We start from the raw sequence: 26,033 nt of genomic DNA, 5'->3' as shown, positions 1-26,033 counted from the left end.
GCCCACCTGCCGGGGGCGGGGGGGCACCTAAACTGAGGCTGACGGACTCTCCAATGGTGCCCAGGGATGCTGAATCCAGGACCGCCGCCCCACTCTGAGCGACCCCCAGGACACCCGACTCTGGCCTCTGGCCTGCTTGCCCCACTCTCAGCCCCCTCATCTGCGCCCCAGCGAGAGGAGTCGGACGACGAGGGGGGTTTGTGCACAGAACACACCCGTGAGGCGAAGGCGGGTCAGCCTGAGGCCGCCTGCCCCACTTGCTGCGGCCCTGCTGCTGCCCAGGGGGGTCCCCTGCTGTCCCGTGGGGGTCCCCACGGGCTGTGGCTCGGCCGCACAGACTGGAGGGACAAGGAGCAGCCCCCCTGCCTGCCCAGCCCCTCCCCACCCCCCACCCTCTTCTCCTCCCTCCTCCCAGGCCCAGCTGGAAGCCCAGGCTCGGGCCCTGGTCCTCTGGGTCCCTCTGGCCTCACCGCCCACCTGTTTTCGCTCCCTGAGCCTGGGGCAAGGACACAGCTGGGTGGCCGCACCTGCCACGCGCGGTTTCTGAGCCTCTGCCAGGTGCACTCGAGTTTGCCCTGCGTGTGTGGTTTGTGTCCATTCCACGGCTAAGCCAGCGATGGGGGTGAGGGGGTGCTGGGCTGGCCCCGGATCGTGCGTGGGCACCAGAAGGCCCTCAGTCATGTTCCCCATCATCGCTGGGCACCACGGCACCCACGGGACGATGGCACCCCACACGCTAGGGCTCAGTTGCCCCACAAAGCAGCCAGGGTGGGACTCAGTCTCTCCACGCAGGAAATGGGTGAGTGCAGGAAGCCGCCCCTGGGGGGCTGAATCAGCCACAGCCCCACGTAGCGAGGTGGGGGGCTAGGGGCTGGGCCTACACACACCTGCCTGCACCCCATCTTCCTTTCTGCATCTGGGGTCCTCAGGTCTTTGATCTTCCCAGGCAGCTGAGAGGTACCTGCTCTGGGAGGTGGTCTCACCTGGGACACAAGCAGGGGTGGACCAGGTGACCCTCCATCCTTCTGACCCCTCCCGACAGGGGGCCCTCCCCACCAGCCTGTGCCCTATGGACGCCCCCACTGTCTGTGTCTCCCCAGCTCCAGGCAGGGGTGAGGGGAGGCAGGGGCTCGAGGACACCAAGTCGCCCAGCCAAGTCCCAGGAGAGGCCCCGAGAGGGGCCGGCCCCAGCCTCCCAGGCGCAGGGACTTCAATAATAGAAATGTGTTGTTTGTTTTTTAAAAAATGAGGGAGGAAGAGAGGGAAGCCCAGCGATTCCTCTCGCAGTCGCAGAAGTGCAGGGATTTATTACGGAGGCAATGACAGAGGGAACGTGGGGATGTGGGGGCTGCTCCGAGGGGCTGGGTGGGGTGCTCGGGAGGGAGGTGGGCTAACCCGCAGTTACAGCGTTAGCGGCGGGTGGGGGGAAGGGGGGAGGACAGAGGAGGGAGGAGGCCTGAGAGGAAGAGAGTGGGGGAGGGGAGGGGCAAGAGCGGGGTGAGAGGAGCCGCAGGACTCCCCTTCCTTATGCGGCGGGGAAACCGAGGTGGCCCTCAGCGCCCCAGGTCCCAGGGCTCTGCTTCTCCGCCGCCTAGGCTTCCCCAAGGGTCAGCTCCTGCGGTCCAGGTGGGGCGGCCGTGTCCTTCTGGGGGGAGCCCGTTGACCCTTCCCCTCTGGGTCCCTCTCATGTTTAACCGGCTGCTGGGCTGCGTGGGAGGGTCCAGGAGCACCCCCACCCTCGTCCAGGCTGTGAGCAGCCCAGCACCCGGCTGCTGGTTCCCAGGCCCCAGATGTGGGCGGTGGGCGGGCTGTCTCTCCCCGTCCCTCCCACAAACCTGCAGTGGGGAGGGGGCATGGGTCCCTGGGATTGTCACATGACTGGTCAGAGGAACGTTCTGTGCACCTGAAACCCCTGCCTCCCAAGGTCACCGGGACACAGCGCTGCCAGCTGGACACACCCACGTGTCCACGCAACACGTGCAGACTGCAAGTCCCTGAGGGCGCGGAGCCAGGCCACCCAGCCCTGCAGGCCCGGCGGTCGCAGGCCGCCAACCTACCTCCCGGTGCCTGTTTCCTCATCTAGAAGGGGGTATAACCAGAGCGGCTGCCCCGCGGTCCCACCTCCAGCAGCTCACAGGAGGCACGCGGGGGAGGGGCAGGCAGTAGAAGGGGGGCTCTGCTGGGCGTCTGACTCCCCGGGGGAATCTGGGACCCCTCACCCCTGGGCAGGGCGGAGTGACGCAGGGGAACAGCGCCCACCCCCCAGCAGGGACTCACCTGCCAGGCTCAGCTAAAATCTCTGCCCCCCACACACATGTGCCATGGGCTCGGTCCGTCCCCACCACATCCGTCCTGAGCCCCACTCCTGCACACCGAGTCTGGGAACAGTTGTTCTAGAGGCTGCCTGGCCTTCTCCCTCTTGGCATCGGGACTGGCACTCAAGGCTTGGCCCTGACACCGCCCCCACTCGGTCCGCTTTATCTCATTGACTCATTCAACATGTATTTCCTTAATGAAGGCCTGTGAGGAGCCCAGGGACCCGAACGACAATCTCTGGGGCCCTGGCCCTCCCCTGCCCCTGCCCCCGCCCCCCTCCCCGATCCTAAGGGGTCTTTCATCCCTTGCACCCACCCCATGCAACTCCTACACATCCCACAGGACTCAGCCTCAAGGTCCTCTGCAGGGAAGGCCCCTGCCCTGCCCCTGGTCCTTACCAGGAGGAAGAAGGACCAGAAGGACGGTGTCCATCCCTCCTCCCCCTCATCCCTCCTCCCCCAGCCCAGGAGCCCCGGGAGGGGCAGAGAGGCCTCAGCTCTGGGGAGGGGCTGCACGGGGAGCTTTGCTCAAATCCAGGGAGCGGCCCAGTCTCGCCCCCCCACCTGTAGGGCCTGCACCCGGACCCCAGCGCCCCTCCGAGAGGGCCCCCCACACCCAGGGAGGCAGCGAGGGGGTGGGGGCCGTCTGCCCTGCGGGATGGACGCGGAGTCTCTGCCTCCCCCTACTTCCTGGCCGGGCGGAAAGGGTGCCATGTGTTCAGATAAATGGCGCGTTAATGGGGCGCCAGGTCGGGGCGAGGCTGCGCAGCCGGATGCGCCCGGTTACCTGGCGCGGGGCGCCCGACCCTCCCCGAGCAGGAGCGCGGCGTCCTCCGCCCGGCTGGGGCCTCGGGCTCCCGGGCCTGTGCCCCCCGCCTCGGCGCGGCGCCCCGGGGTCCTTGGCCCTGCGCTCGGGGTGTCCCAGCCGGGGGGCCGGGCTCCGCAGGCCAGCGCCGCGCCCCGGGAGAGGCGCCCCGACAGCGCCCAGGGCCGCCGGCCTCCGCAAGGCCCCGCCGCGCCCCCGCGCCCGCTCCGGGGGTGCGCGCCCCTTTCCGCCCGGCGCGGAGCTCCCCGGATTAGATAGAGACGTTTACGTGTTTAATTGTTGCAGGAACCTGCCTTCCGGGAAGGGCGGGGGCGCTCGGGCTGCGCGGGGGCGGGGGTCTCGCTGGGCCGCGGGGGCCGCAGCTCCGCGGGGGGCGGCGGGGGCGCGGGGGCGGCGGGGGCCCCTCCGGAGCCGCGCGCCTGACGCGGGTTTCGCTGCGCCCGGGAACCTCCGCCCTCCGCGCCCGGCCCCCAGCGGCGAGCGGAGCTGGGCAGTGGGGCGGCTCCAGCGGCTCCCGCCCCCTCCCTCAACCCCAGGAGCCCGCGACCCGCGTCCGGCCGACCTGGCCTCAGTTTCCCCGACTGCTCGCCGCTGGGCAGACTCGTAGTGTCCTCTCCAGCTCGCGAAGGAGGAGGGGTGCTCTCGACCAAGCCCAGACGAGACGGTCGGGGCCTGGCGAGGGGGGGACGATCGTGCCCCCGGGCCGCTGGCTGCGCCTCCCCCACCCCACCGGGCCTCACCTTTCACTACCTGGGCGTCGCAGGCTCGCCCCGCCCGGCTCCGGACCGCGCCGCGCTGGCCTGGCGCAGAGGAAGGGGAAGCAGGTGGAGGAGGAGGGAGGAGAGGGAGCCGACCTCGGGCGCCCCGGGGGGTCACTCTCCAGATGGGGAGACTGAGGCAGGGACGGGGGGGGGGGTGTCCGGGCGCCCTCCCCTTCCTCCGGCCTCCACCGCCCTCCCCGGAGGACAGAGGGGCGCGGCGGGGGAGGGATCCCCTCTAACTGCGTCCCTGCCACTCCCGGCCTGCGGGGCCGCGTCGCCAGGAAGGGGACAGCACCCGGGGCCCCAGGGTCACACACAACCCCGCGCCCCGCAGACGCCCGGCCCCGGTGCCCCCGCGCAAACAAGAGCCGTGTTTGCCGAGAGCGCGACGGGCGGCGCGGCCCGGGAGCGATGAGGATTCGATGGAGCCACGCGGCGGGGGCAACGGAGCCCGGGCGGGCGCGGGGATCGATCGGGCGCAGCTGTCGCCGACCCGCCCGCGGGAGCATCCGCCCCAGGCCCAGCGCCCCCGGGCACGGCGGACAGCGGGCGGGCAGCTTCGGTCTCCAGCCCGCCAGGGGCGAAGCCCCAATGTCGTGGCGCCCCAGGTCCGGCCCTCGGGCGGTACCCCGCCCAGCCTCCGAGGTGGAACCTCTGCGCGCCCAGCCCAGCCCGGCCCGACCAGGATCCCCACGGGGCCTGAAAAGCCTCGCACCCTCCCCCCAAATCTGAATCAAGTCCTCCGACCCCGCCTGAACGAAGGCGCAGAAGTCTGGCGGGAGGCTGAGGGCCTACCGAGCCCCGGCCAGGATTTGGGGGCGTGGGCAGGTTCCGGGGACTGGAAGTGGGCCGGTGCGAGGCCAGGCTGCGGGGCAGCTGGAAGGGGACACCCACCCGCACTATTTATTAAAACCTTCCTCTAATAAAGACCCGGGTGCACAGAGGCCGGTGACTTTCATTTCGGTGGGGAAGAATCGAATCACAAAATCAGCCACGGGGGCGGAGGGACCTGGGGGAGGCCCCAAAGGGAAAACCTGGGGTCTGTCCCCCTACTCTGCTCAGCTGCGCCACCGCAGGGGCCAGAACCAGACGGGAGGGGCTGGACCGCAGTTGGTTACGGAGAGTTTCCAGCTTGGGAGGGAGACCAGCTTGAAGCCCCGGAGGCGGCTGGGCTCCCGGGGTGGGGAGGAGGCCGGAGCCGGGCACAGAGAGGGTGGGCGGCAGCCCGAGGCAGCCCAGCGCGCACTGACACGGCCCGGAGTTAAACTCGTTTTCCTGTGGGGGATACTGAGGCTGGAGAGCTTCGGCGAGGTGGCCAAGGTCCCCCTAGGAGGGAGGATGGGGGTTTCCCTGCCCCCATCCAGCCCACCCCCCACCGCAATTTGCCTAATGACCTAAGATCGATCAGGGCCCGAGCCTCCCGCCTGCCCCGGAGCCGGCTCAATTCTATTTTACTAATTACTAAAAGGCCGCTGGTGGGGGAAGCCGGTTCAGGGGTTCCAGGGGCCTCCTTCCTCGCTGGATGCTGGCAAATTTTTGTTCAACCTCCCAGTGGGAGCGCAGCCCCTCTGGGGAGCAAGATCCCTGTTCCCCGAGGGAGTCCCAGGCCAGGCCGGCGGCGGGGTGGGGGCCTGCTGGCGGGGGGCCAGCCGCCCTGCGCTGCGGGTCTCGGCCCAGGTGGGGGGGGCCTGAGGCCGGGGGCTCCGCCTCCAAGCCACTGGCTGGCATCTTTTTTTTCTCAAAATGGACGCTTTCTTCTTGAGAAGAGCCCTACACGCTTGTGATATAAATGAAGTGATAATGGAGCTGGGGGAAATACATAAAGAAGGAAGCAAAAGCCTGCATGATGTGGGCCCCCGTGGGGCACCCTGAGTCCGCACTTGGGGGTACTTTCTTCCGCCTTGGTTTTCCCGCCCCGGCTCCTCCACCCTGCCTGAGCTGCACTTCCTGGGCCTGGGATGTGATCATTTTATGGAGCCTGATTGATTTTTAGATCCCACGATTATTTTTAATTATCTGTGATTGTTGGAGGGTAGAAATGGGGGGCTCAGGCTGGGGCTCAGCACTATCGAACCCGCCTCCCAGACCCAGTCTGCATGGGGAGGGGGATAGTCAGTGATCTGGACTCCCGCTCTCCATCTCTGTCTTCCCACCTGGAAAATGGGTGTAAGAATGGAAAATGTGGAATCACATACAATCCCCAGAATGGAAAAGCCCGGGGGCCGGACCTGGGCAGTGTGAACACTTGGACAGAACCCAGGGACCAAGGGGAAGGCCAGCCCTGGCACCACCAGGACTGAGGCGGCGAATGGTGGCTTGACCCCTTCTTGGGACTACGTGAGGAGAGGGTGCGTGGCTGGAAAACAGGAGGCAGCTACTAAAAGCTGAGTCGTGAGCATGAGGCACCGACCCACTGACCGGTCTGCTTTAGCCCTATCCTCCCCAGGACTTGGACCAGGCTGTTCTCCTGTGTGATCCCTCCAAGCAGGAGTCCTGCTCATCCAGGCCCCCCAACTCCCTTGTGCTTAGAGACAGCACCCCTCCCCCAGCTGGCTCAAAGGTAGCGGGCAGGAAAGCAGCCCCCCCATCATGGAGGGGAAGGCAGACTCAGAACGGGCCCTGGCACAGGGGCCAAGCTCAGCCCTGTTCCACATCCACAGGGGAGGGGAGAGGTGGTGAAGGGGGGTGGAGGGGGGTGAGGGGTTTGCATGGAGTGGGGGCTGGCTCCCTGCCAGGGTCTTCCATCCCCCCACATTCCCCCCACCCCCCAGCAGCAGCTTACAGCCCAGGTCGTCCCTGCTGAGATGGGCCTGCCTGGGGGGGGTGGGGGCTCCAGCAGAGGCCTCACTGGCTTTCCCCCCAAAGGTTAAAGGGTGGGGTTGATTTGGGGATGCCCTCCCCACTCTGGCCTTGAGACAGAGGCAGTCTTTGGTGGCAGGCCTGGTCACGGGGGTTTCCCCTCTGTGATCCGCCTCTTACCCCACTGGAGGGATCCCGGAAGGGGTCGTCTTTCTGAGGGCAGGAGCCTCCCTGTGTCTCCCAGTTCTCAGGTGTCCCTGGGCCTCAACTGTCTCCAGGTGGGGAAAGGAGCACCTTCACTCCCCCACCCAAAAGAGCAACCTTGGCCTTGGACACGGAGGCTTCTTAGGAAGGAGAGAAGACATGTTCTCTGCCCCACTGCGCTGGAAAAGGACAGGGGCCTTTAAGGGTCACCCCGAGCTGCTCCCACGCTGGAGATGGAGGAAACTAGGAGAGCTTGTACGTGGGAGGTGCCTTCGGCACCCTGGAGGTCCGGTGCTGCAGTGTACAGCTAGGGAGACTGAGGCCCAGGAGCAGCTCCAGACACTTGGGGCAGAGAGCCCCTGAGGACCCGGCTTTTCAGCAGCACCCCCTGGAGAGGTGGGAGGGGCAGGGACTCCCTGTCGAGTGCCGGTTAGGAGGACCCTGCCTCCCCGGCCTGTGTGCGCCCCTGGAAGCGGGGGACGGCTGGATGGCGGCCCCCACCCAGCCACATTGCTGCGCACTCCCTGGAGGCGGACCTGGGGGGCGTCGGGCGGGACGTAGCCCCCTGACCCTCTGCGAAGAGGCGCAGACAAGAGCGCCGCAGCCGCACCTGGGGCACAGTGCGCCCTGGGAACCCCTCCCCAGGTGCGCGGTCCGGCCGCCCCCGGGGCGCGGCGGGCGCAGGCCGGGGACCCCGGAGCCCGAGCCTGGCCCGGTCGGCGCGCCCGGCGCTCGAGGGGGCCGGGGCGGGCGGAGAGCGAGGCGGGAGGCGGCGGCCGGGGAGCGGTGGGCGGGGGTGCTGACGTCAGACCCGGGCCCGGGCGCCGGCGGCCGCTCCCCCGCCACATCCTGGTGGCCGCGCTCGCAGCCGGGCCGGGCGGTGCGCCGCGCAGCCGGGCAGCCTCGCGCAGCCACCGGGGAGCGGGCGGGGGCCATGCGGCGGCCTTGAGCGCGCCGGCCGGCGCCGAGGAGCGCGCGGCGGGCGGCGGCCGAGCATGGAGCTGAGCCTGGAGAGCCTGGGGGGCCTGCACGGCGTGGCCCACGCGCAGGCGGGCGAGCTGCTGAGCCCGGGCCACGCGCGCTCGGCGGCGGCGCAGCACCGCGGCCTGGTGGCGCCCGGGCGCCCGGGCCTGGTGGCCGGCATGGCGAGCCTGCTGGACGGCGGGGGCGGCGGCGGGGGCGCCGGGGGCGCGGGCGGCGCGGGCGGCGCGAGCGGCGGCGCCGACTTCCGCGGGGAGCTGGCGGGCCCGCTGCACCCCGCCATGGGCATGGCCTGCGAGGCGCCCGGCCTGGGCGGCACCTACACGACGCTCACGCCCCTGCAGCACCTGCCGCCGCTCGCGGCCGTGGCCGACAAGTTCCACCAGCACGCGGCGGCCGCGGCGGTGGCCGGGGCGCACGGCGGCCACCCGCACGCACACCCGCACCCCGCGGCCGCGCCGCCCCCGCCGCCCCCGCCGCAGCGCCTGGCGGCCAGCGTGAGCGGCAGCTTCACCCTCATGCGCGACGAGCGCGCGGCGCTGGCCTCCGTGGGCCACCTCTACGGGCCCTACGGCAAGGAGCTGCCCGCCATGGGGTCGCCGCTGTCGCCCCTGCCCAACGCGCTGCCGCCCGCGCTGCACGGCGCCCCGCAGCCCCCGCCGCCGCCGCCGCCGCCGCCCCTGGCCGCCTACGGCGCGCCGGGCCACCTGGCCGGGGACAAGCTGCTGCCGCCCGCCGCCTTCGAGCCGCACGCCGCGCTGCTGGGGCGCGCCGAGGACGCGCTGGCTCGCGGGCTGCCCGGAGGCGGCGGCGGCGGCGGCGGCGGCGCGGGCGGCGGGGGCACCGCGGGGCTGCTGGCGCCGCTGGGCGGGCTGGCGGCCGCCGGGGCGCACGGGTCCCACGCGGGCGGCGGCGGCCCGGGCGCGGGCGGCGGCGGCCCCGGGGCGGGCGCGGCGGCCGAGGAGATCAACACCAAGGAGGTGGCGCAGCGCATCACCGCGGAGCTGAAGCGCTACAGCATCCCGCAGGCCATCTTCGCGCAGCGCATCCTGTGCCGCTCGCAGGGCACGCTCTCCGACCTGCTGCGCAACCCCAAGCCCTGGAGCAAGCTCAAGTCGGGCCGGGAGACCTTCCGCAGGATGTGGAAGTGGCTGCAGGAGCCCGAGTTCCAGCGCATGTCGGCGCTGCGCCTGGCAGGTAGGAGCGCGGCGCGCCCCGGCGGGGCTGGCTCGGCCTCCCCAGCACCGAGCAGGGTGGCCCGGGGCACCCCAGCCCCTTCTCCCGCGGGCCCAGGACTCCCCGGCAGGAGGCCGGAGTGCGATCTGTCCCCTGCCCGTCCGTACTGTCGCCGCCGAAAGGGAGAAAGGGCTTGCGCCGCCTCGCCCCGCGGCAGCCCGGCGGCCCTCCCGGCTGGGGAGGGGTCCCCGGCTCCCTCCACGCTGTGGGGAGGGTCCCCGAGGCCGCCTGCAGGGTGGCCCATTGTGTGTGTGCTGTGTGCAGGGGGCGGCTGGAGGCGCCGCCGCAGCCCCGCGGCCACTCCCCTCCTCCCGCAAGGCCCGGCTGCGCTTCCCGCTCGGGGAGAGCCGGACCCCACCGGCCGCGGCGCCAGGAGGCCAGGCCCGCCCGCGCTCAGCCCTCGGCCCAGAGCGCGCTTCTTTGTAGCTCGGCCTGGGCGATCGATAGCCCCCTCCCCCTCTCCGGCCGCTGGCAAAGGTCACCGGAGCGGCGGGGGAGGGGCGGCCCCGGGGACCCTCGCCCGGAGGCCCGGAGGCCCGGAGGCCTTCACACCCCGGCCGCCTGCCCCCCGAGCGCGGGTGCCAGGGCTGGGGTGCGCGCCCCCGCGGCCGGCTTTCCCCTTGTTTCCCTCATCTCCACCTCTGTCGGGGCAAACCGGCGTCTATTTATTTTTCACTTGCTCTGGCTGTGCTCCCGCTCCTCGTCCGTCTCCCACTCTCCGTCCCCTCTCGGTCCCTCTCTCTGGCTGACTCTCAGCCCCCGGCCCTTGGGGACCAAGCTCCCTCCCCCCTCCCAGCTGGCAGCAGCTGTGTCCACACCTGCCCCTGGCGAGGCGGCCTGGCCGGGCTCCCTTCTCCTGGGTGCCTGTGGGGTGCAGGAGAGCCCCTGCCACTGTCACCAGGATGGGCCTGCCCCGGAGGGGGTGTCTATCCTTGGCGGCAGGGGGAGGGGGCTGCGGCCGCCCCTGCCTTGGGGACAATAGCCGGCTCGGGCTCTGGATCGATCGCTTCTCTGCACACAGGGGCAAGTGGCGCTGGAGTGGCTGCCTCTCAAACTAGGCGCCCCTGTAGCAGGGAGGGGGGAAGGATTTGTGTCGCGAGTCCACCCGGCGAGGGAGGGGGCTTGGAGGGGGGCGTAGGTTGAGGGATGGAGAGGGGTCTGTGTTCGTTCCCCCCCTCCCCCGGCATACTGGGCAACCCCAGGGAGCCTGCACTCACACCCGGCCTCAGTTTCCCCTTCTGCGGAGTGAGGTGACAAGCTGAGCCTCCCATAGGCTTCTTAGATTCTCCACTTGAGGGAACGGGAAAATAAATTCTCCTTCCTCTGTGGCAGGTGACCCAGCGTGCAGGGAGGTCGCTGTGACATGTTAGAAATGGCGTTAGGAACCTAGGCGGGTTTTGTGGAAGGGCAAAGCCTGCTCCCCGTCACCCGTGCAAGGACGTGGGTGTGCTCACGGAGCACACTAGTCACACCAACACACAGCCACAGCCTGCTGTGCCACGGAGGTGACAGTGGTAGCCTAAAGGACACCCGCATGCCCCACAGGGCTCTAAGGTGTTAGACACTAAGTGACATCCTCCAGACCTGGCCGACCGGGGCATTGGATGTGTGGCCATGGCAGCCACCTTCTACCTCCCCCCCTCCCAGCGCATGTATTTTGGGGGACATGGTGTCTGGCTTGGGTGCACCCCCAAAGAATGGAGGTCACTTTCCATTTTTCTCACAGACACGTATGGGGCCACACAATTCAGGGCTCCCCGGAAGGTGCGCCAGGGTCCCCCAAGCCACAGACCCACAGATCGCGGGTCGGGCGACCCCGCAGAGGCCCATGTGCACTTGGGGCATCCTTTCCGGCTGCTGTTAGCACTGCAAGAGGGGAAACTGAGTCCTTGTTGGCGTCCTGGCCGGGTCTCCTGGGCTCTTGTGGCTGTGGCAGCAGGCTCACCTCCGCGCCTCAGTTTCCCCTTCTAAAGAAGGAAAATCGAATCCGTGGTGGGGTCAGGAGCGCCTGAGGGGTGAGGGGGAGCGCAGGGGTCGCGCCCGGGGCGGGGTGCTCGGCCTGGGACTCTGCTCCTCCCGCCGCTGCCCACGCGGTGACTGCACCCACCCGCGGGCTCGCAACCCGCACGCTCCGACCCGTCTACACTGCGGGGCTCGGCCTGCCTGCGAGTTAGAGGTGGCGGCGGCCCAGGGCGAGGGGTAATTAGGCGCCGGCGGCTCAGAGGCCTTTAGTTCCGGTCGCTGCGCAAATGAAAAGCGGTTAAGTGGCGGCAAATCGCCCCGGTTAGGGGGAGGCAGCGGGGCGTCCCCTCCCCGGCCCGCGCCCGGCTCCCGGCCTGGAGGGCTCTTGCCCGCGCCTCCCCCTGCACACTCCCCGCCCCCGCCCCCTGCACACTCCCGGGCCCCCCTCACCCCCTGCACACTCCTGGGCCCCCCTCACCCCCCTGCACACTCCCTGCCCCCACCACCACCCTGCACACTCCCAGGCCCCCCACCACCCTGAACACTCCCGGGCCCCCCTCATCCCCCTGCACACTCCGCCCCTCCAACACTCCCGGCCCCCCCACCCCCCTGCACACTCCTCCCCCCCACCCCCCTGCACACTCCCGCCCCCCACCCCCAGGACTCGCAGCCCCACGGCCCAGCCCGGTGCTCAGCTCTCCTGCCTCCGGCGGGGCCACTCGGTGGCCGTGGGCACAGGCACAGGGGCCACGAGACAGACAGGGCCCACGAGGGAGGAGGACACCTGCGGAGAGATGGACTCGCGGAGGCAGAGACGGGTCGGGAGAGACAGAGACAAAACAGAGAGAGAGAGAAGATAAAACTGGAGAGACGGAGAGACGGAGAAGCAGAAACAAAGATGGGGACGGAAGAGAAACCGACGCAGAAAGAGAAAGACAAAGAGAAAGGGAGAGAGACAGAGGCAGAGACGGGAAAGCTCCGAGGAGGGGGGGCCGCAAGGGCGGTCGCGCGGGGCCCCCCCAGCCCCGTGGGTCCCCACCGCCCCCCAGCTTCCCACCTCCCTCCTTCCCAGATCTGGGCCCCGGGCAAAGGGCTGGTGGCTTTGCTTCTGTAAGGCACCTGAGGAATCCGGCCAGGGGGCCTCAGGGCCCCCCTGCTCTGTGCGCCTCAGTCTACCCATCTGTAAAATGTGTGTGCGGGGGCAGGGGCGGGGGCGGGGGAGCCAGGTTCTGGGTCCGAGATTCTGGGACGGGACCTCGAGTCCGGAAGGCCCATCCTGCAGCCCCCTAACCGCTGGGGGCCTCATCTGCCCACCCCACCCCAGGGTCCTCACAGAAGCCTCCCTGGCTCCAGCTCAAGCAGTGATTCTGGGGGGGCCTGGGGGAGGGGGCTCTCGGCTCTCGGGGCGGGGTGGTCGATGAATTCGAATTACCGTCTCTAATTCATCACCGCCGCGGGTCGATAGCTTTGGCCGTCTTCAAATATTGTTTAAATTGCAACTCTGGAGGAAAAGTATGTTTTGTAACTGATCAGAAAAAATATATATAAAATAAATATCGGATGGAGGCGATTGGCCTCCTTCTTTCCTCGCTGGTGAGTCAGGTGCCCACAGCCCTGAGGGGTGGTGGAGACCAGCAAGGGGAAACTGAGGCAGGGAGGGGACCATGTCTGGAACCAAGTTCCTGAGGGGGGGTGGCGGCGTGGGGCCGGGCTGCGGGTCTGGGGGGGAGGGTAATGGACAGGAAAAGGCAAAGGGGCTCCTCCACCAGGGTAAGGCCGCAGTGCCCCCCAGCCTCCCCCTGCACCCACCCAGCTTCCACTCTGCAGCTCTACCCAGACTGAGGGGCGGGGGTGTCTTGAACAAGAAGGGACCCAGCCCACAAAGTCCAACAGCGTCCCCCTGGGGGGGCTGGCTGTGCAGCCTCCGTGAGCACCCCCAGGACCCTATACCTCTGTAAAAACCTCCGCGTGAGCAGCACGGGGTCTACGCCTCTTACACATCCCGCCAGACCTCCCAGCGGGGGCCTTGAAAACCTGGGACCCCTGGGCTCCCTCACTGACAGGTGGGGTGAGGGTCCGAGGCTCAGTTTCCTCATCTGAGAAGTGGATGGAATAAGATGCCACCTCGTGGGTGCTTGTTGAGGTTTTTCTCCCTGTGACGGCCCTGGGGGTGCCCCCACAGGCTCTGCACCCTGAGGTCACCTTGCTTAACTGCTCCCCACACGCACAGGTCTCCTCATCTTCAGGGGGGCCCAGGGCAGCCCGGGATCTGGAGATGCAGAGAGTGGACAGGGAGATGGGTCTGCAGGGGACCCCTCGAGCCCCCACAGGGGTGCATGGGGTTATGGGGACTGCGTCTCGGATTGTGTGAGCTCTGCAACATGCCCAGGGTGACCCTGGGTCCCCACCACACACACCAGGCCCTCCTCCAAACCACAGGACCCCGTCTGGGACTCGGTAGGACCTTGCCCCCATTCAGTGCTTCTGTGTCCCTGCCACACAGACAGGGGGGCAGAGGGGAGGGCAGGCTCTCAGATGGGGAGGGGGCTGGCTGGGGGGCCTGAGGCCCTCCCCCTCTCCTTGGCTCAGCCACCAGGGATGAGAGATGGAATCATCTGGAATGACCACTTAAGCTGGATGTGATTGTCGTGCCCACTCTGCAGACCAGCAGGCCGAGGCGGAGGCGGCGAGAAAGGAAGGCAGTTGCCCAACCCCCCCCCACCCCCCCCCACCCCCCCCCCGCACACCCTGTGAGAGGGAGTCCGTTTCCCGTGGGGGCTGAGTCCAGAGGGGCTACCTCAGGGCTTGAGAGGCCCGGGCTCCCACCTCCTGCATATGGGGGGACGCTCCAGGTGGGTGGTCCAGCGGGGACAAAGGCTAGCAGAGGCCTCAGTGCCCTGACGCCAAGGACAGTGGGCATCTGCCAAGGTCACGGCAAGTTCTGGTCTGTAAGCGTCTCCGAGGACCGCAGGTGGGCGGTGGGGTGGCTGCTCCAGCCTGAGGCTTCACCTCGGGCCCCTCCGCCGCGGGTGACGGAACCCACGTGGGCCCCCACGGACCAGGTGTGGGGCCCAGGCCCCAGCTCCCTCGCATCCGCCCACAGCCACCCCTGGATCCCTGCCTCTGCTTCTCCCTGAAGCCTGGGCCCACCCTCGGCTTTACAGCCCTGCTGGAGCCCGATGCCCCTCCCCGCCTGCAGGACAGGGGTGGTCACCCCCACATCAACACCCCCCCACACCACACTTAAGCACATTGACAAGCCTGCAGCGTGCGGGGGTGAAGCTGGTTTCTTACTCCTTTACTCTGAAATCCCCTTCGCCTAAAATCCCCGAACGGGCACTCTCCTCCCTAACTTCTCTCCCTTTCCTATGCTGCTTCCCCATCAGCCATCACCACTCTAGTCTGAGCGACCCACCCAGCTCCGGGCGGCCCACTCCCATCCCCGGTGCCGCTCCTTCAAAGCCGGAGGGGGCTCCTTACGGTCACTTTGGGGCTCATCACACGCCTGCTCAGCGTCCTGCCACGCGGCCCCTTGCGGCCGCCGGGATGTAGGGGAAGCTCCCTGCCCGCGGCCCCGGCCCCGGGGCGCCCTAACTCCGGCTGCTGGACCCTTGAGGACAAAGGACGCGGCGGGGAGGCCGGGCAGCTGCGCGGCCTGGGCTGCTGGCCCTGCGGCTGCCCTGCCTGCGCCTTTGTATGGAGCAGCAAGCCCAGCTACCCGGGCAGCTCAGGCTGGTCTGAATCAAGTTTTTAATTAAATGCGGCCCCTGATCAATAAGGACGGCAGCGCTGTGGGGGAGGGGACAGGCGAGCCGGGAGCCAGGGGCTGCCTGGAGGCCCCCCGGGACCTCGGGCGGCGCAGGGCACCTGCGGCCTCAGTTTCCCCTCTGCCCAGCGGGTGTAGGTGTGGGTGCGCTTGAGAAGCGAAACCCTCCTGCCCGTGGACTCTTGCCTTGTGCGCAGACGTGGAGAGGGGTCCCCTTAGACCCAACAAGTCACAGATTCCCAGCACATGGACACAGGGCCAAGGAGAGGCGCTGGTGACCAGCACAGACTGCGGAAGGGAGGTGCGGGCCGCAGATGGAGGTGCGGCGGAGGCTGGTGTAGACCTGCCCACGTTCACAGCGGGACAACCGGGCGCAGACTCAGGCTCAGGAACCCGACCCTCTCCGTGCTCGGATCCGGATCTGGCCTGTTCGAGGAGGCCTGCGGCGCTGGACCGCGGGAAGGGTCCCCGTCTCTCCTGGGACCTGTGTCGCCACCGGGAGCCGTCCATGCGCGCCAGCTGGGCTCGCTGGAGCACCTGTCTCTCCTGCATCTATGCAGTCGCTGGACTCACTCCGCAGTGCGTGGGTGTTGAGAGGGGGTCGCGTCCACCTACAGTGACAGGGAGGGTGAAAACGGGGCAGCAGGGGCCCCGGCTCCGTGTTGGGGGAGATGTCAGTGCCTCAATGTCCCCCGCGAGGCGACCGCCACCGGGAGCTGTGCCGCCTTCTGCACGACTGTCCTCTGCTGGGTGGGGGGGTCCCCTAAAGCGGAGAGGAGCCTGGAGGGCCCTTGCCTTCCGCAGCCTGGCGGGGTGCGCGCAGCCCCACAGAGGCCCAGAGCCCTGCAGGGCACACACGCCAGGGCGGCAGGGAGCGCAGGGCACGGGACCCGGCCGGTGGCGGCCTGCGACGCTGGTGACGCCAGTGGCCGTGGACAGTCGCTTCCCCCTGTGCACTTCCCAAATGAAGACTGGAGTCCCCAGGCCCAGCAGTGGCACCTCCACAAAGCCTGCCGCCACCCCCCCCCCCCGCCTCCCCTGTTTTATTATTTCCAACCCTGGACACATTCGTCTGGCTCCAAATTTATAGAGCAGGACGGCTCCTCCGTCACCCTCCTTCCTGCGAGCCAGAGTCCGCTTCTCCCGGAGGCTGCCCTTACTCCCGCCGCTCCCAGGGCGCCTTCCTCCGGTTTTCCTTTTCCTCTTTTTGGACAGAAAGCCCGGTTCTGTTTTGCTTCCGTCTCCTCGACACCCAGAACTTTCCACAGCAGGAGAGAGAGCCTCCAGGGTCATTTGTGCTGGCTACTCTTCTCGTGGGCCATCCCCCTGTCCCCCCGACCACCCCGGCCACCCCCTTTCCGGAGGACAGTCAGGCCGGTCCAGAGGGTTCTCCCCACCCGCGCAGGTGAACGCAAGGGCGCAGGGAACCCGGTTCTGGGAGTTGATCTGTTGACTAGTGTCCTAATCACTGACGTGCCGGGTCACGCCCCCCTTTCTGGGTTGGCCTCTCTGTTCTTTTCTTTCTTATCACTGCTTCCTTTCCGGTCATCTTTTTCAAATCTATTTTCAACCGCTGCCCTCGGTGACTTCTTAATAGGTTTTTAAAAATCCAAGCCGTGTGCAAGCTGGGTACGGGTGTGTCCGTGCACCAGCGGGTCTGCCCCTGAGCGAGGGTGTCTGAATGGGGGGGGGGGACTCTCCGTGGCCGACCGTCTAAGTGTGAGCTGCCCCTAGACACCCCAGGCCCCCACCCCGGTGGGGGGGGGCGGCCCAAAGTCCTTCATTTGCCTGATTAGTCTTTGAAAGGCTCAGAACTCCCCTGCAAAGGTGGCCGTTAAAGCCCCGTCTGGCGGAGCAGTGGGGAGGCCTCCCCTAGGCTGGGCGCTGGCCCAGGTGCGCTCAGGAGGCCTGGGAGGGGGAGGGAGGGGGAGGGAGGGAGGGGCAGAGTGGGCGCCGGGGAAGGCAGATGAGGACGGGCTGCCAAGGTCTCTGAGGGTCCTGGCCTGAGGGCAGGGCCTGCTGTGCACCTGTCTCCTTGGAGATGACTCCGCCCGCAGCAGGCGCCCCTTTCTGGCTCCCTCCGGGGTACAGTGTAGATAATCAGGGTCAGTGTCCCTACTCCAGGCCTCTCCTGGGACTCACTGTGTGACCTTGGGCAAGTCATCCACCGTCTCTGGGCTGGGGAGGCCTTGGCGGATGCCCAGGGCAGCTCAGCCCAGTGGGGACAAGCCGTCAGGGTGGGGGCATCCGTGCTCCCCACATCTGGGGCCGGGGCAGCTGGCGGCTGGGGCGGGACGCGTCGCCAAGGAAACCGGTCATCATCCCAGCCGGAGACCAGGCTCCGTATTGAATTGTCTGCTCTGAGAAGCCTAAGCTGAGCACAGGAGGTGGCCAGAGGGGAGGGGACAGCCCTCGGCTCCTGCTCCACACCCCTGCACACCCGAGCCTGTGCCCAGGTGGACTGCGGTGGGGGAGGGACAGGCCCTCGGTGCAGGCGGGGCACACGGGAGCGCCCGCTGCACACGGTGTCCCAGCTGAATTCTGGTGCCCTGGTCTAGCTGCTGTCCTTCCCTGGCAAGCCCAGCCCTCCCGGTGGCCCTCTGGCTCTTCCCTGTCGTCCCTGTCGTCGTGGGGCTTCACGAGATGCCCTCCCCCCAACCCGAGACCCGGGCTGGGTCCCCAGGCCCGCAGTGCTGCATCCCCAGCTCCACCCCACCTGGAGGCCTCCTAGAACCCCGGGCTCAAACCTTCCCCCTCCCCCGAGCCCTGGTGCCACCCCACCCTCACCGCTCCGAGGGGGAGCCTGCACCCTGTCTGGGAACAAAGTCAGCCCTGGCTTTCCACGTCTCCGTGTCTGTGGGATTACTAGCGTGACCCCTCTTACCCATGAGACCGTGGCTGCGCGAGGGGAGGGGGCGTCCTGCCCCAGCTGTCCCCAGCAGCACCTGGCACACAGTAGGCGCTTGATAAATGCATGAAGCAGGCAAGGAGGGAAGGAATGGGCCGGTCCAGCTCGGGGGCACATTGAGAGTGTGCCTGAGCCTCACGACGGCCGCAGGGTGGGACTGACCCGCAAGGACGGCAGGATCACGGGGTCGCTGCCTTCATTGGCCTGGTGAACCAGGAGACCCACGTCCGCAGAACGTGTGTGCAAGCCCGGGTGTCCCCACCTACCGGGCTGGTGAAGGGGGTGGGCGGGGCCGGGCAGGTGGACGGAGCGTCCTGAGGGCCTAGGCGCTTCCCCTGGGGCACCATCCGCCTTGGCTGTCACCCGCCGCGTCACCTCACCACACCATGTCCCCTACACCCCCGTGGCCAGCTGCAGGCAAGCGTCAGGCTGCTGTCCGCTGGTCCCGGGCCTCCCCCACTGCCCAGCGACCCAGCCACGCCCTGGGGCCTCTCCCCACCCAGCAACCTCCAGATCCCACACCCCTGCCTGTCACGTGCAGACTTGCTGGGTCACAGGAGGTCCCGGGGCTCACGCCCCTGTGGTTTGTTTACCTGTGGACACCCGCAATGGTAGTGAAGTGCACTGCACACACCTCAATGACACGTAGCCCCTCACCCGGCCGGGCACTCGTGGCGGCTCCACGTGGACACCCCAACACGATGGGGCGACAGACAGATGCCCGAATGGTCAGCCCAGGGATGGCCCAGGACAGGCACAGCAGCAGCACTACCCTGCCCCCAGGCACCGACCACCCCACCGAGCACCTCTGGGGGAGGGGAGGGGAGGAGGGGGAGGAGAGGAGCAGTAAGAGGAGGAGGGAGAAGGAGGAAGGGGAGGAGGATTGGATGGGAGGAGGGAGAGGGGGAGGAGAGGAGGGGGAGCAGGGAGAGAAGGAATAGCGCATCTGCGAGAAGAAGATGGGGGTGACCAACCAACGACCCCGCTCCCTGCCCTGCAGACCCCATTGCCAATTGTCCCCCACCCGCCGCCACGGGCAGGGGCGGGGGAGGCTCCGCCTCAGCCGCCCCAGCTGCTCCCTCCCTGACTGCGGATGGGTGCCCACTGCGGAGGGTGCCCAGGGGTCGCCCTGGGGGGTCCCACAGGGGGCCATGAGGGGTATAAGTCGTCTCCCATCGGGGAGGGAACTCAAGCTCAGGACTGGGGACCCAGGCTCTTCTGGGATCCAGAGAAGGGTTTCCTGGGGGAAGGTCACCACTGCAGGGCCTCCTCCGGGTGGCCGAATCCCTACTCCCTACCTCAGTTTCTCCATCTGAGCTCTCTCCCAGAAGATTTGGGAGACACAGAAGTCTGAGGCTGAGCCTGAGGTGGGGGGGACCTTATGGCCATTCTCCTCCCAAGACCCCCTAGATGGACCCCGTCCAGGGTCCAGGACGTTTCTGGCTAAATCCCTTCTCCTCGCTGGGCGCTGGGTGAGGCAGGGACCAGGATTAAGAGCGTTCAGTTGAGGAAACGGAGGCACAGAGGGCGGACGCAGCGCGGTACTGCAGGGGGGCAGGGCCTGACCGCCCTCCTGGCCTTGGGGGGACCTGAGGGACCAGATGGTCTGCAAGCCCCAGCACTTTCCAGGAAGGCAAAACAGAGAGGCTATGGGGGAATGGTCCAGGGGGTCTGAGGTGGCACTTGAGGGTCCCCCCATTCACCCACCCTGGCTCCCACCTGGATGAGGACCAGGGAGCCCACCCCTCCTCCCTGGAGCCCCGCCCTGGGCCAGGCCAGGCCCTCCTTGGCTCGGGGGCTGGGTACCCCGTGAGCAGCTCAGACTTGGGAGTAGGCCCGTGGTCCCTCCTGAGCCACCTGTAGTCTCTTCCCAGGGCCTTGGGGACCCCCCAGGACCCAGCCGCAGCCCAGCATCATCCCTGGATCATCCCTGGACTCCAAAAAGACAGAGGGAGGTGGGATGGGGGAGACACCAGTCGCTCTAAGATCAGAGCATCTCCGAATTGGTGTTCTTATTATCAGTTTCTGAGTCCCTGGAGGCATGGAGAGGGGCCCCAAACCCACATTTGAGGGGGGCCCTGGATAGAGTGGAGGCATCACTGTAATGCTATGAAGAAAATAAAGGAAAGGAAAAGGGGGCTGTGGAGATGAGAGCAGAGAGGCGGCGGGGTGGGGGTGGTGGGAGGAGGAGGAGCGGTGACGGTGCGCTGAGGGTGCGCTGAGGGTGCGCTGAGGGACGTGTGACGGGTGTGACTTAGGCGGAGGGTCCTGGTTTTGCAAATGAGGAGCCTGAGGCCCTGTTGGGGGACCGGCTGGCCCAGGGTCCCTGAGCAGGTCTGGTGGCCAGCTGGTTCCTCCCCCAGCTGCCATGGCAACCGTGGTTGGTGGTGAGGGTCTGTGCCTGGGGCCACTCCCTGTCCCCTAAGCACAGGCCCCGGGGTTGAGTCCTCCTGTGATGGGCTCTGCCTTGAGGAGAAGGGCGTCGGAGGAGGTGCTGGTGCAGGTGGGGTAACAGGAGGTGGGATGGAGGGAGAACTCTAAAGAGAAAGGTGGTGTGGGAGCGACTGCAGGGGAGGCCATGAGGGTGGGGCAAGTAGAGGAGGTGAGAGGTCAGAGGTGCCATAGGTGTGGTGATGGAAGTCCAGGTGACAGAGGTGATGGTGTTGGAAGATGTGGTGGTGCTGGTGATGGTGGAGGTGGAGGTGACAGGGGTGCAGGTGGAGGTGGCACTGATGGTGGAGGAGGCGATGATGATAGGATTGGCACAGGTGGTGGAGGAGGCCATGGAAGTGGAAGTGACAGTAGAGGAAGCAATGCAGGTGGAGGTGATGGTGGTAAAGGTGATGCGGAGGAGGAGGTGATGGGGGAGGTGACGGGAGGTTATGGGGGAGGCGATGGGGAGCAGGTGATGGGGGAGGCGATGGGGAGGATGGGGGAAGCAATGTTGGTGAAAGGGATGCAGGTGGAGACAATGGTGGAGGAGGGGATGATGGTAGGATTGGTGCATGTGGCAGCGGCGGAGGTGATGCAGGAGGAGGTGATGGAGGTGGAAGGGACGCAGGTGGAGGTGGTGACGGTGGCGAAGGTGGTGATGGCAGAAGGGCTGCAGGTGGTGGAGGAGGTGATGGGGAAGGTGATGGTGGCGGAGGTGATGGAGGTGGAAGCCACAGTGGCGGTGCCCGGTGGAGCCCATCACGGAAGAGGTGGCCATAGCGGTGGCATCGCTGTAGGAAGCCGGTGGTTGGCGCTGTGGGTAAGTCCGGGTCCCCCAGGCGCCCTCCCCGCCCCACCGTGGGCACGCGCGTCCGCCAAGGGGCTCCCGCCACAGCCTGTCCTCCGCTTGGGGCGCCGGTGGGGGCATCTGGGTGCCGGGCGGGTGCCGCCCAGGGGAGGGTGGTGATGGCGACAGTGCCCCCCCACCTCCGGGCTGGCCTCGGGCTGGGCTCCGGGCCTGTGGGGGATGGACGCAGGACAAAAGCGGCTCCCGGTAAACAGCTCTGACTGGAGCCCAGATCGATCGGGCTGTGAGGAGCTGTAATTAGATTGAACACTGGGAAGGGGGAGAGGGGAGCCTCTTTTTGCTGCGATCGACAAAACACGAAGTTTTTTTCATGACTCTGCTTGGCCCAGCCCCTCCCCCTGCCCTGGCCTCTGGGGCCCCCATTAGGACTTGATTGGAGAAGGGGAGAGCGCTGGGTGGGGAAGAGGGGAACCCCGAACCCGAGTCTTACCTCCCTCCCCTTCTGGGCTCCGGTCCTGCCCCTGCTGGGACCTTGAGCACGTGGCTCCCCTTCTCTGAGTAAATCAGGAGAAGGATCCCTGCCTCCTGGAATTATCATAAGAGTAAAAGATAAGAGACGTGCAGGGTTCTTGACGTGTAAAGCTCTTTTTTTAAAAGACGTTATTTATTTATTCATGAGAGACACACACGGAGAGAGGCAGACACACAGGCAGAGGGAGACGCAGGCTCCTCACTAACCAATGTGGGACTCGATCCGACCCCTGGATCGCGCCCTGAGCCAAAGGCAGATGCTCAACCAATGAGCCCCCCAGGTGCCCCCTGGGGTTTCTTTATGCAGACAAAATAGGAGCATATGTTCCTGCTCCCCAAGGGCTGCCTGGTGCACTCTTCACCTGCCACGGTTCGCCTCCGTCTTTGCACATCCGTACCACACCCCTTCCCTCTGCCAGCTTTGCACTACACATACAGTCTTTTGCCTAAATCGATATTCAGAATTGCATCGTTATGCTTTCGGTGAATATTGTCCACAGCTGAGCCACACAGAGCACTAGGATTGCATTTTTCAATTCTTATCTGACTGTTTGTTTTTCCAGGAGTTAGTAGTTGCCGATCACAAGTTCTTCCCACAGTCCCCACACAAAATGCAAACCAACTCAGGATTTTTCCATACATCTTAGGTCATGTCCCCTTTCCACTTGCCTTGGTGCTAGATGGGGCTGCACCCCATGACCTGGGTGCCTCTGTTCCACAGTCTTCTAGGCTCTGCCCTCCTTGTCATCTAGAGGACTCTTCCCTTTTCCTGAAGGTTGAGTCTCACCTCCTGGATCCCACTTTTTTTTTTTGGATTCCACTTTTTTAAAATAAAGATTTTATTTATTTATTCATGAGAGACGCAGAGGTACAGGCAGAGGGAGAAGCAGGCTCCATGCCAGGATCCCAGGATCACATCCTGAGCTGAAGGCAGATGCTCAACCACTGAGCCACCCAGGTGCCCCTGCACACTTTTGTTTTTTAATTTCCCTCCTCATTTTGGTGAAACACATCCTCCAGGAGCTTCCTGAGAAAGGGTACACAGAAGTCGATTTTTGGAGGCCTTGATTTGGCTGAATAGGTCTTCACTCTACCCTTCTGCTTGATGTTTGGCTGCGTATCCAATTCTAGAATTTCTGTCAGAATTTTGAAGGCATTGCCTCACCATCTCCTAGTTTTTGAGAAGCCCAAAGCCACTTGACTCTCATCCCTCCCAGAACATCCGGCTTTCCTCTCCCAGGAGCTTTTACGCCTTCTCCTCTCTCTGGGTCTCAGAGAAGTCACAGGGATGAGCCTCAGGTCATATCTTTATTCACCCATTGAGTTGAGCACTTCCTGGGCTCACTTATTTATCTATTTATTTATTTTTAAGTATTTTATTGTGCACTTGTTTGAGCAAGAGAGAGAGAGGGAGAGTGCATGAGTGGGGGAGGGGCAGAGGCAGAGGGAGAAGCAGACCCCCCCTCTGAGTAGGGAGCCTAGGGGACTCCATCCCAAGACCCCGGGACCAGGACCCTAGCCAAAGGTAGATGCTTAACCAATCAAGCCACCCAGGTGTTCGTGGGCTCTCTTACACGGGGACTCTTGTGTCCTCCAAACATGGATCTTTTTCATTATTTACTTGGCAGTCTTTTCTTTTTTTTCTTTCTTTCTTTTTCTTTCTTTCTTTCTTTCTTTCTTTCTTTCTTTCTTTCTTTTTTTTTTTTTACTTGGCAGTCTTTTCATCCAGTTTTCGGTTGCCTCTGAATCAGACGGCCGGCCTGCTCCATCCACCCTGTATTATGCCCTTTCTCCCATTTCCCATCTCCATGTAGGCCCTGTACTATTTCTGGTGGGGGGTGGGGGGGTTTCCTGGCACTGGCTTCCAGTCCTGATGTTGATTCCTTCCAGCTCTTACAGGTTTCTTCCTAAGAGCACAGTCTTCCCTCTTCGTTGCCCTTTGTGTTGAATAGCAGCCTGTTCTTGTTTCGTGGATACAGTACTTTTACCCTCCGAGCTTTGCCTCTTCTGACAGCGTCCTCCCCCTCTCCTCCTACCATTTTTTTCTCATTTGTCTACTCTGTTTCTCCTCCCTCTTCCCTCCCCTTTCTCTCTCCCTCCCTCCTCTCCCTCCTCCCCCTCCCCTCCCGCTTCCTGTCCCCTCTCCTCTTCCCCTCCTATCTCTCTTCTCTCTCCTCCTCCCTCTCCCCCTTAGAGGCTTTTCTAAACTGCCCAGTAATCTCCAAACACAACCTTTATTCAACCATAAAACCTGAAGGAGCTGTTGGGAGCTTGTGTTTCAGGTCAGAGGGAGGCGGAGTGAAGGGGGTGTCAGATCTCAGGGGAGAACCCGTTGTCTCTGAGAAATGAGCCACCACTACAGGGACGATTTATCTACTTTTGCAGACGTGTGTGGACATTGATCTGGCCCGCCATCTGGTTCTGACTCTTCCAGAACCAAAATAAGCCAGTGTGGTGTGTGGTCCCTGTGGTCATGGGGGCTGGTGGCGGGCATCTCCTAGGGTGGCCTGCACCACCAGCATGTGTGGGGGTGAGAGCGGCTGGGTGAGAGTTGTGGGGAGGCTTAATGGGGCAGGCTCTGTGCCTTGTGCAGCCCCTGGCCATGCATGGCAGGGAACCAGAGCCTCTGACAGTTTGGTGCCTGAGCCTCCCCCCCACCCCTGCCCTGGAGGGAGGTGGCCACCCCAGCGCTGGCTGGCCCCGCCGCATTGAGGGGAGGGCTCCACTGTGGAGCTGGGGCCCAGAGGAGCCTGGGATCCTGCTTGGGGCCCTGAGGGGGGTGCCACCTCCTATAGGCAAACATCCATCAGCCGGCAGAATTCTCTGTGCCACAGAGGGGGAGCTGGGTCCTACGTGCCCCCCACCCCTCCTTAGATCCCCCACCTCCAGGGGATCCCTTGGGCACTTGAGGGAGGCCAAGCCCGGGCCTCAGCCTCCAGGGGTGGGGGCAGGGGTGGGGGCTCAGCTGTGCCAAGCAGGGCTGCGGCACTGTGGGCCTGATGACCGGCCCCTGCGCGCATCATGCCGGGGAACACAGCCGGGGAAGGAGGCACAGACTGGTCCCCGGGTCACCGGGCGGGCGCGCCCCCAGGACCCAGTAAGGCGCGCTTCTCCGGCGGGGTCTACACCGAGCCTCCCCGCAGGGAGGAAGCAGGGGAAGCGGGGCCTGAGCGCCGGCGGCGGTGGGGCTGCGCTGACGCTGTCCCGTCTCTGTGTCCCCCGCCCCCCCCCCCCCCCGCAGCCTGCAAGCGCAAGGAGCAGGAGCAGCAGAAGGAGCGCGCGCTGCAGCCCAAGAAGCAGCGCCTGGTGTTCACCGACCTGCAGCGGCGCACGCTCATCGCCATCTTCAAGGAGAACAAGCGGCCGTCCAAGGAGATGCAGGTCACCATCTCGCAGCAGCTCGGCCTGGAGCTCAACACCGTCAGCAACTTCTTCATGAACGCGCGGCGCCGCTGCATGAACCGCTGGGCCGAGGAGCCGGGCGCCGCGCCCCCGGGCCCCGCCGGCAGCGCCGCCTTCTCCAAGGCCTGAGCCCCGCCGCGCCGCCCAGTGCACAAGAAGGGCCCCCTCCCCTCCAGGCCAAAGGGAGCCCTGCGCCCCCCGGAGGGGAGGGGCGGCAGGAGGGGCTCCCCAGCCCCCTCCTTCAGGACGCAGAGGGCCTGCGAAAGCCAGGGCTCCCCCGTGTCCCCGAAAGCGGGTCAAGAAGCACATACTAGAAATATAAACCGGGTATTTAACAGAAGGAATTTTGAGAATCACCCCCCTCCTCGGCCGGGCCCCCCCCCCCCCAGGCCGGAGGAGCCCTCCTCCCCAGCGGCCCTCCCCTGCCAAAGTCGCCAAACCCCGGGGGCTGGGTCCCTCCAGCGCCCCGCCCCCCGCCCCAAGACCAGCCCCTCCGCCGGCAGCACCGCCCACAGCCGAGACCCCACCCCACCCGCCCCACCCCCGCCCCGGCGGCCAGGGTTCCTCGTGCCAAGAATCGCCTGCCTTAACGTCTGGGGAGGGGGCGCCGCGGAGCCGAGGGCGCACGGCGGGCCCCCCCCCCGGAGCGGACGGCCAGCGCACACATGCGGGTACAGTCCAGACGCCTCCCCCGCGCCCCCGGACCCGTCAGGTCACTTTACCTTCAGGCACCTTGATGACACAGGGAGACACGGATCGGGAAACAGAAACAGAAAACCCACCCGCCCGCCCGCGCCGCCCCAGCCAGACTCCACGGGGGACGAGGCGCACGGACGGAGCGCGGGGGCCCACCCGGAATCCGCGCGCGCGCCCCGCGTGGAACCTTCCAGAAGCCCGGCGCTGGGGGGGGGGGGGGGTACCGCGCTGGGCCCGAAGAGGGGGCAGGGGCGAGCCGCGCTGAGACTCTCTCTCCCAGGGGACAGGACGGAAGACGCTGGAGACGGTGGAATCCGCTTGCCCTTTTCTTTTTTTTTTTTTTTTTTTTGGCCAAAAAAATTGAGGAGGGGGAAGCAAGTGTGAGAAGGGACGCCGGGCGGCACC

At 66.1% G+C, this 26,033-nt stretch overlaps 1 protein-coding gene across 1 annotated transcript; it reads left to right on the top strand.

The window, feature by feature from the left end:
- Positions 1-7,900: 7,900 nt before the first annotated feature.
- On the top strand, positions 7,901-25,253 carry ONECUT3 (one cut homeobox 3). Its single transcript, XM_025458395.2, has 2 exons — positions 7,901-9,083; positions 24,772-25,253. Exons 1-2 carry the CDS (start codon positions 7,901-7,903, stop codon positions 25,059-25,061), a joined length of 1,473 nt encoding a protein of 490 aa, XP_025314180.1. The 3' UTR covers positions 25,062-25,253.
- The last annotated feature ends 780 nt before the right edge of the window (positions 25,254-26,033 follow it).

The sequence above is a fragment of the Canis lupus genome, chromosome 20 (assembly GCF_003254725.2).
Source record: "Canis lupus dingo isolate Sandy chromosome 20, ASM325472v2, whole genome shotgun sequence".
Classification (NCBI taxonomy): Eukaryota; Metazoa; Chordata; class Mammalia; order Carnivora; family Canidae; genus Canis; species Canis lupus.
The sequence above is the reverse complement of the archived record's forward strand: the minus strand, read 5'-3'. Positions and strand labels throughout refer to the sequence as shown.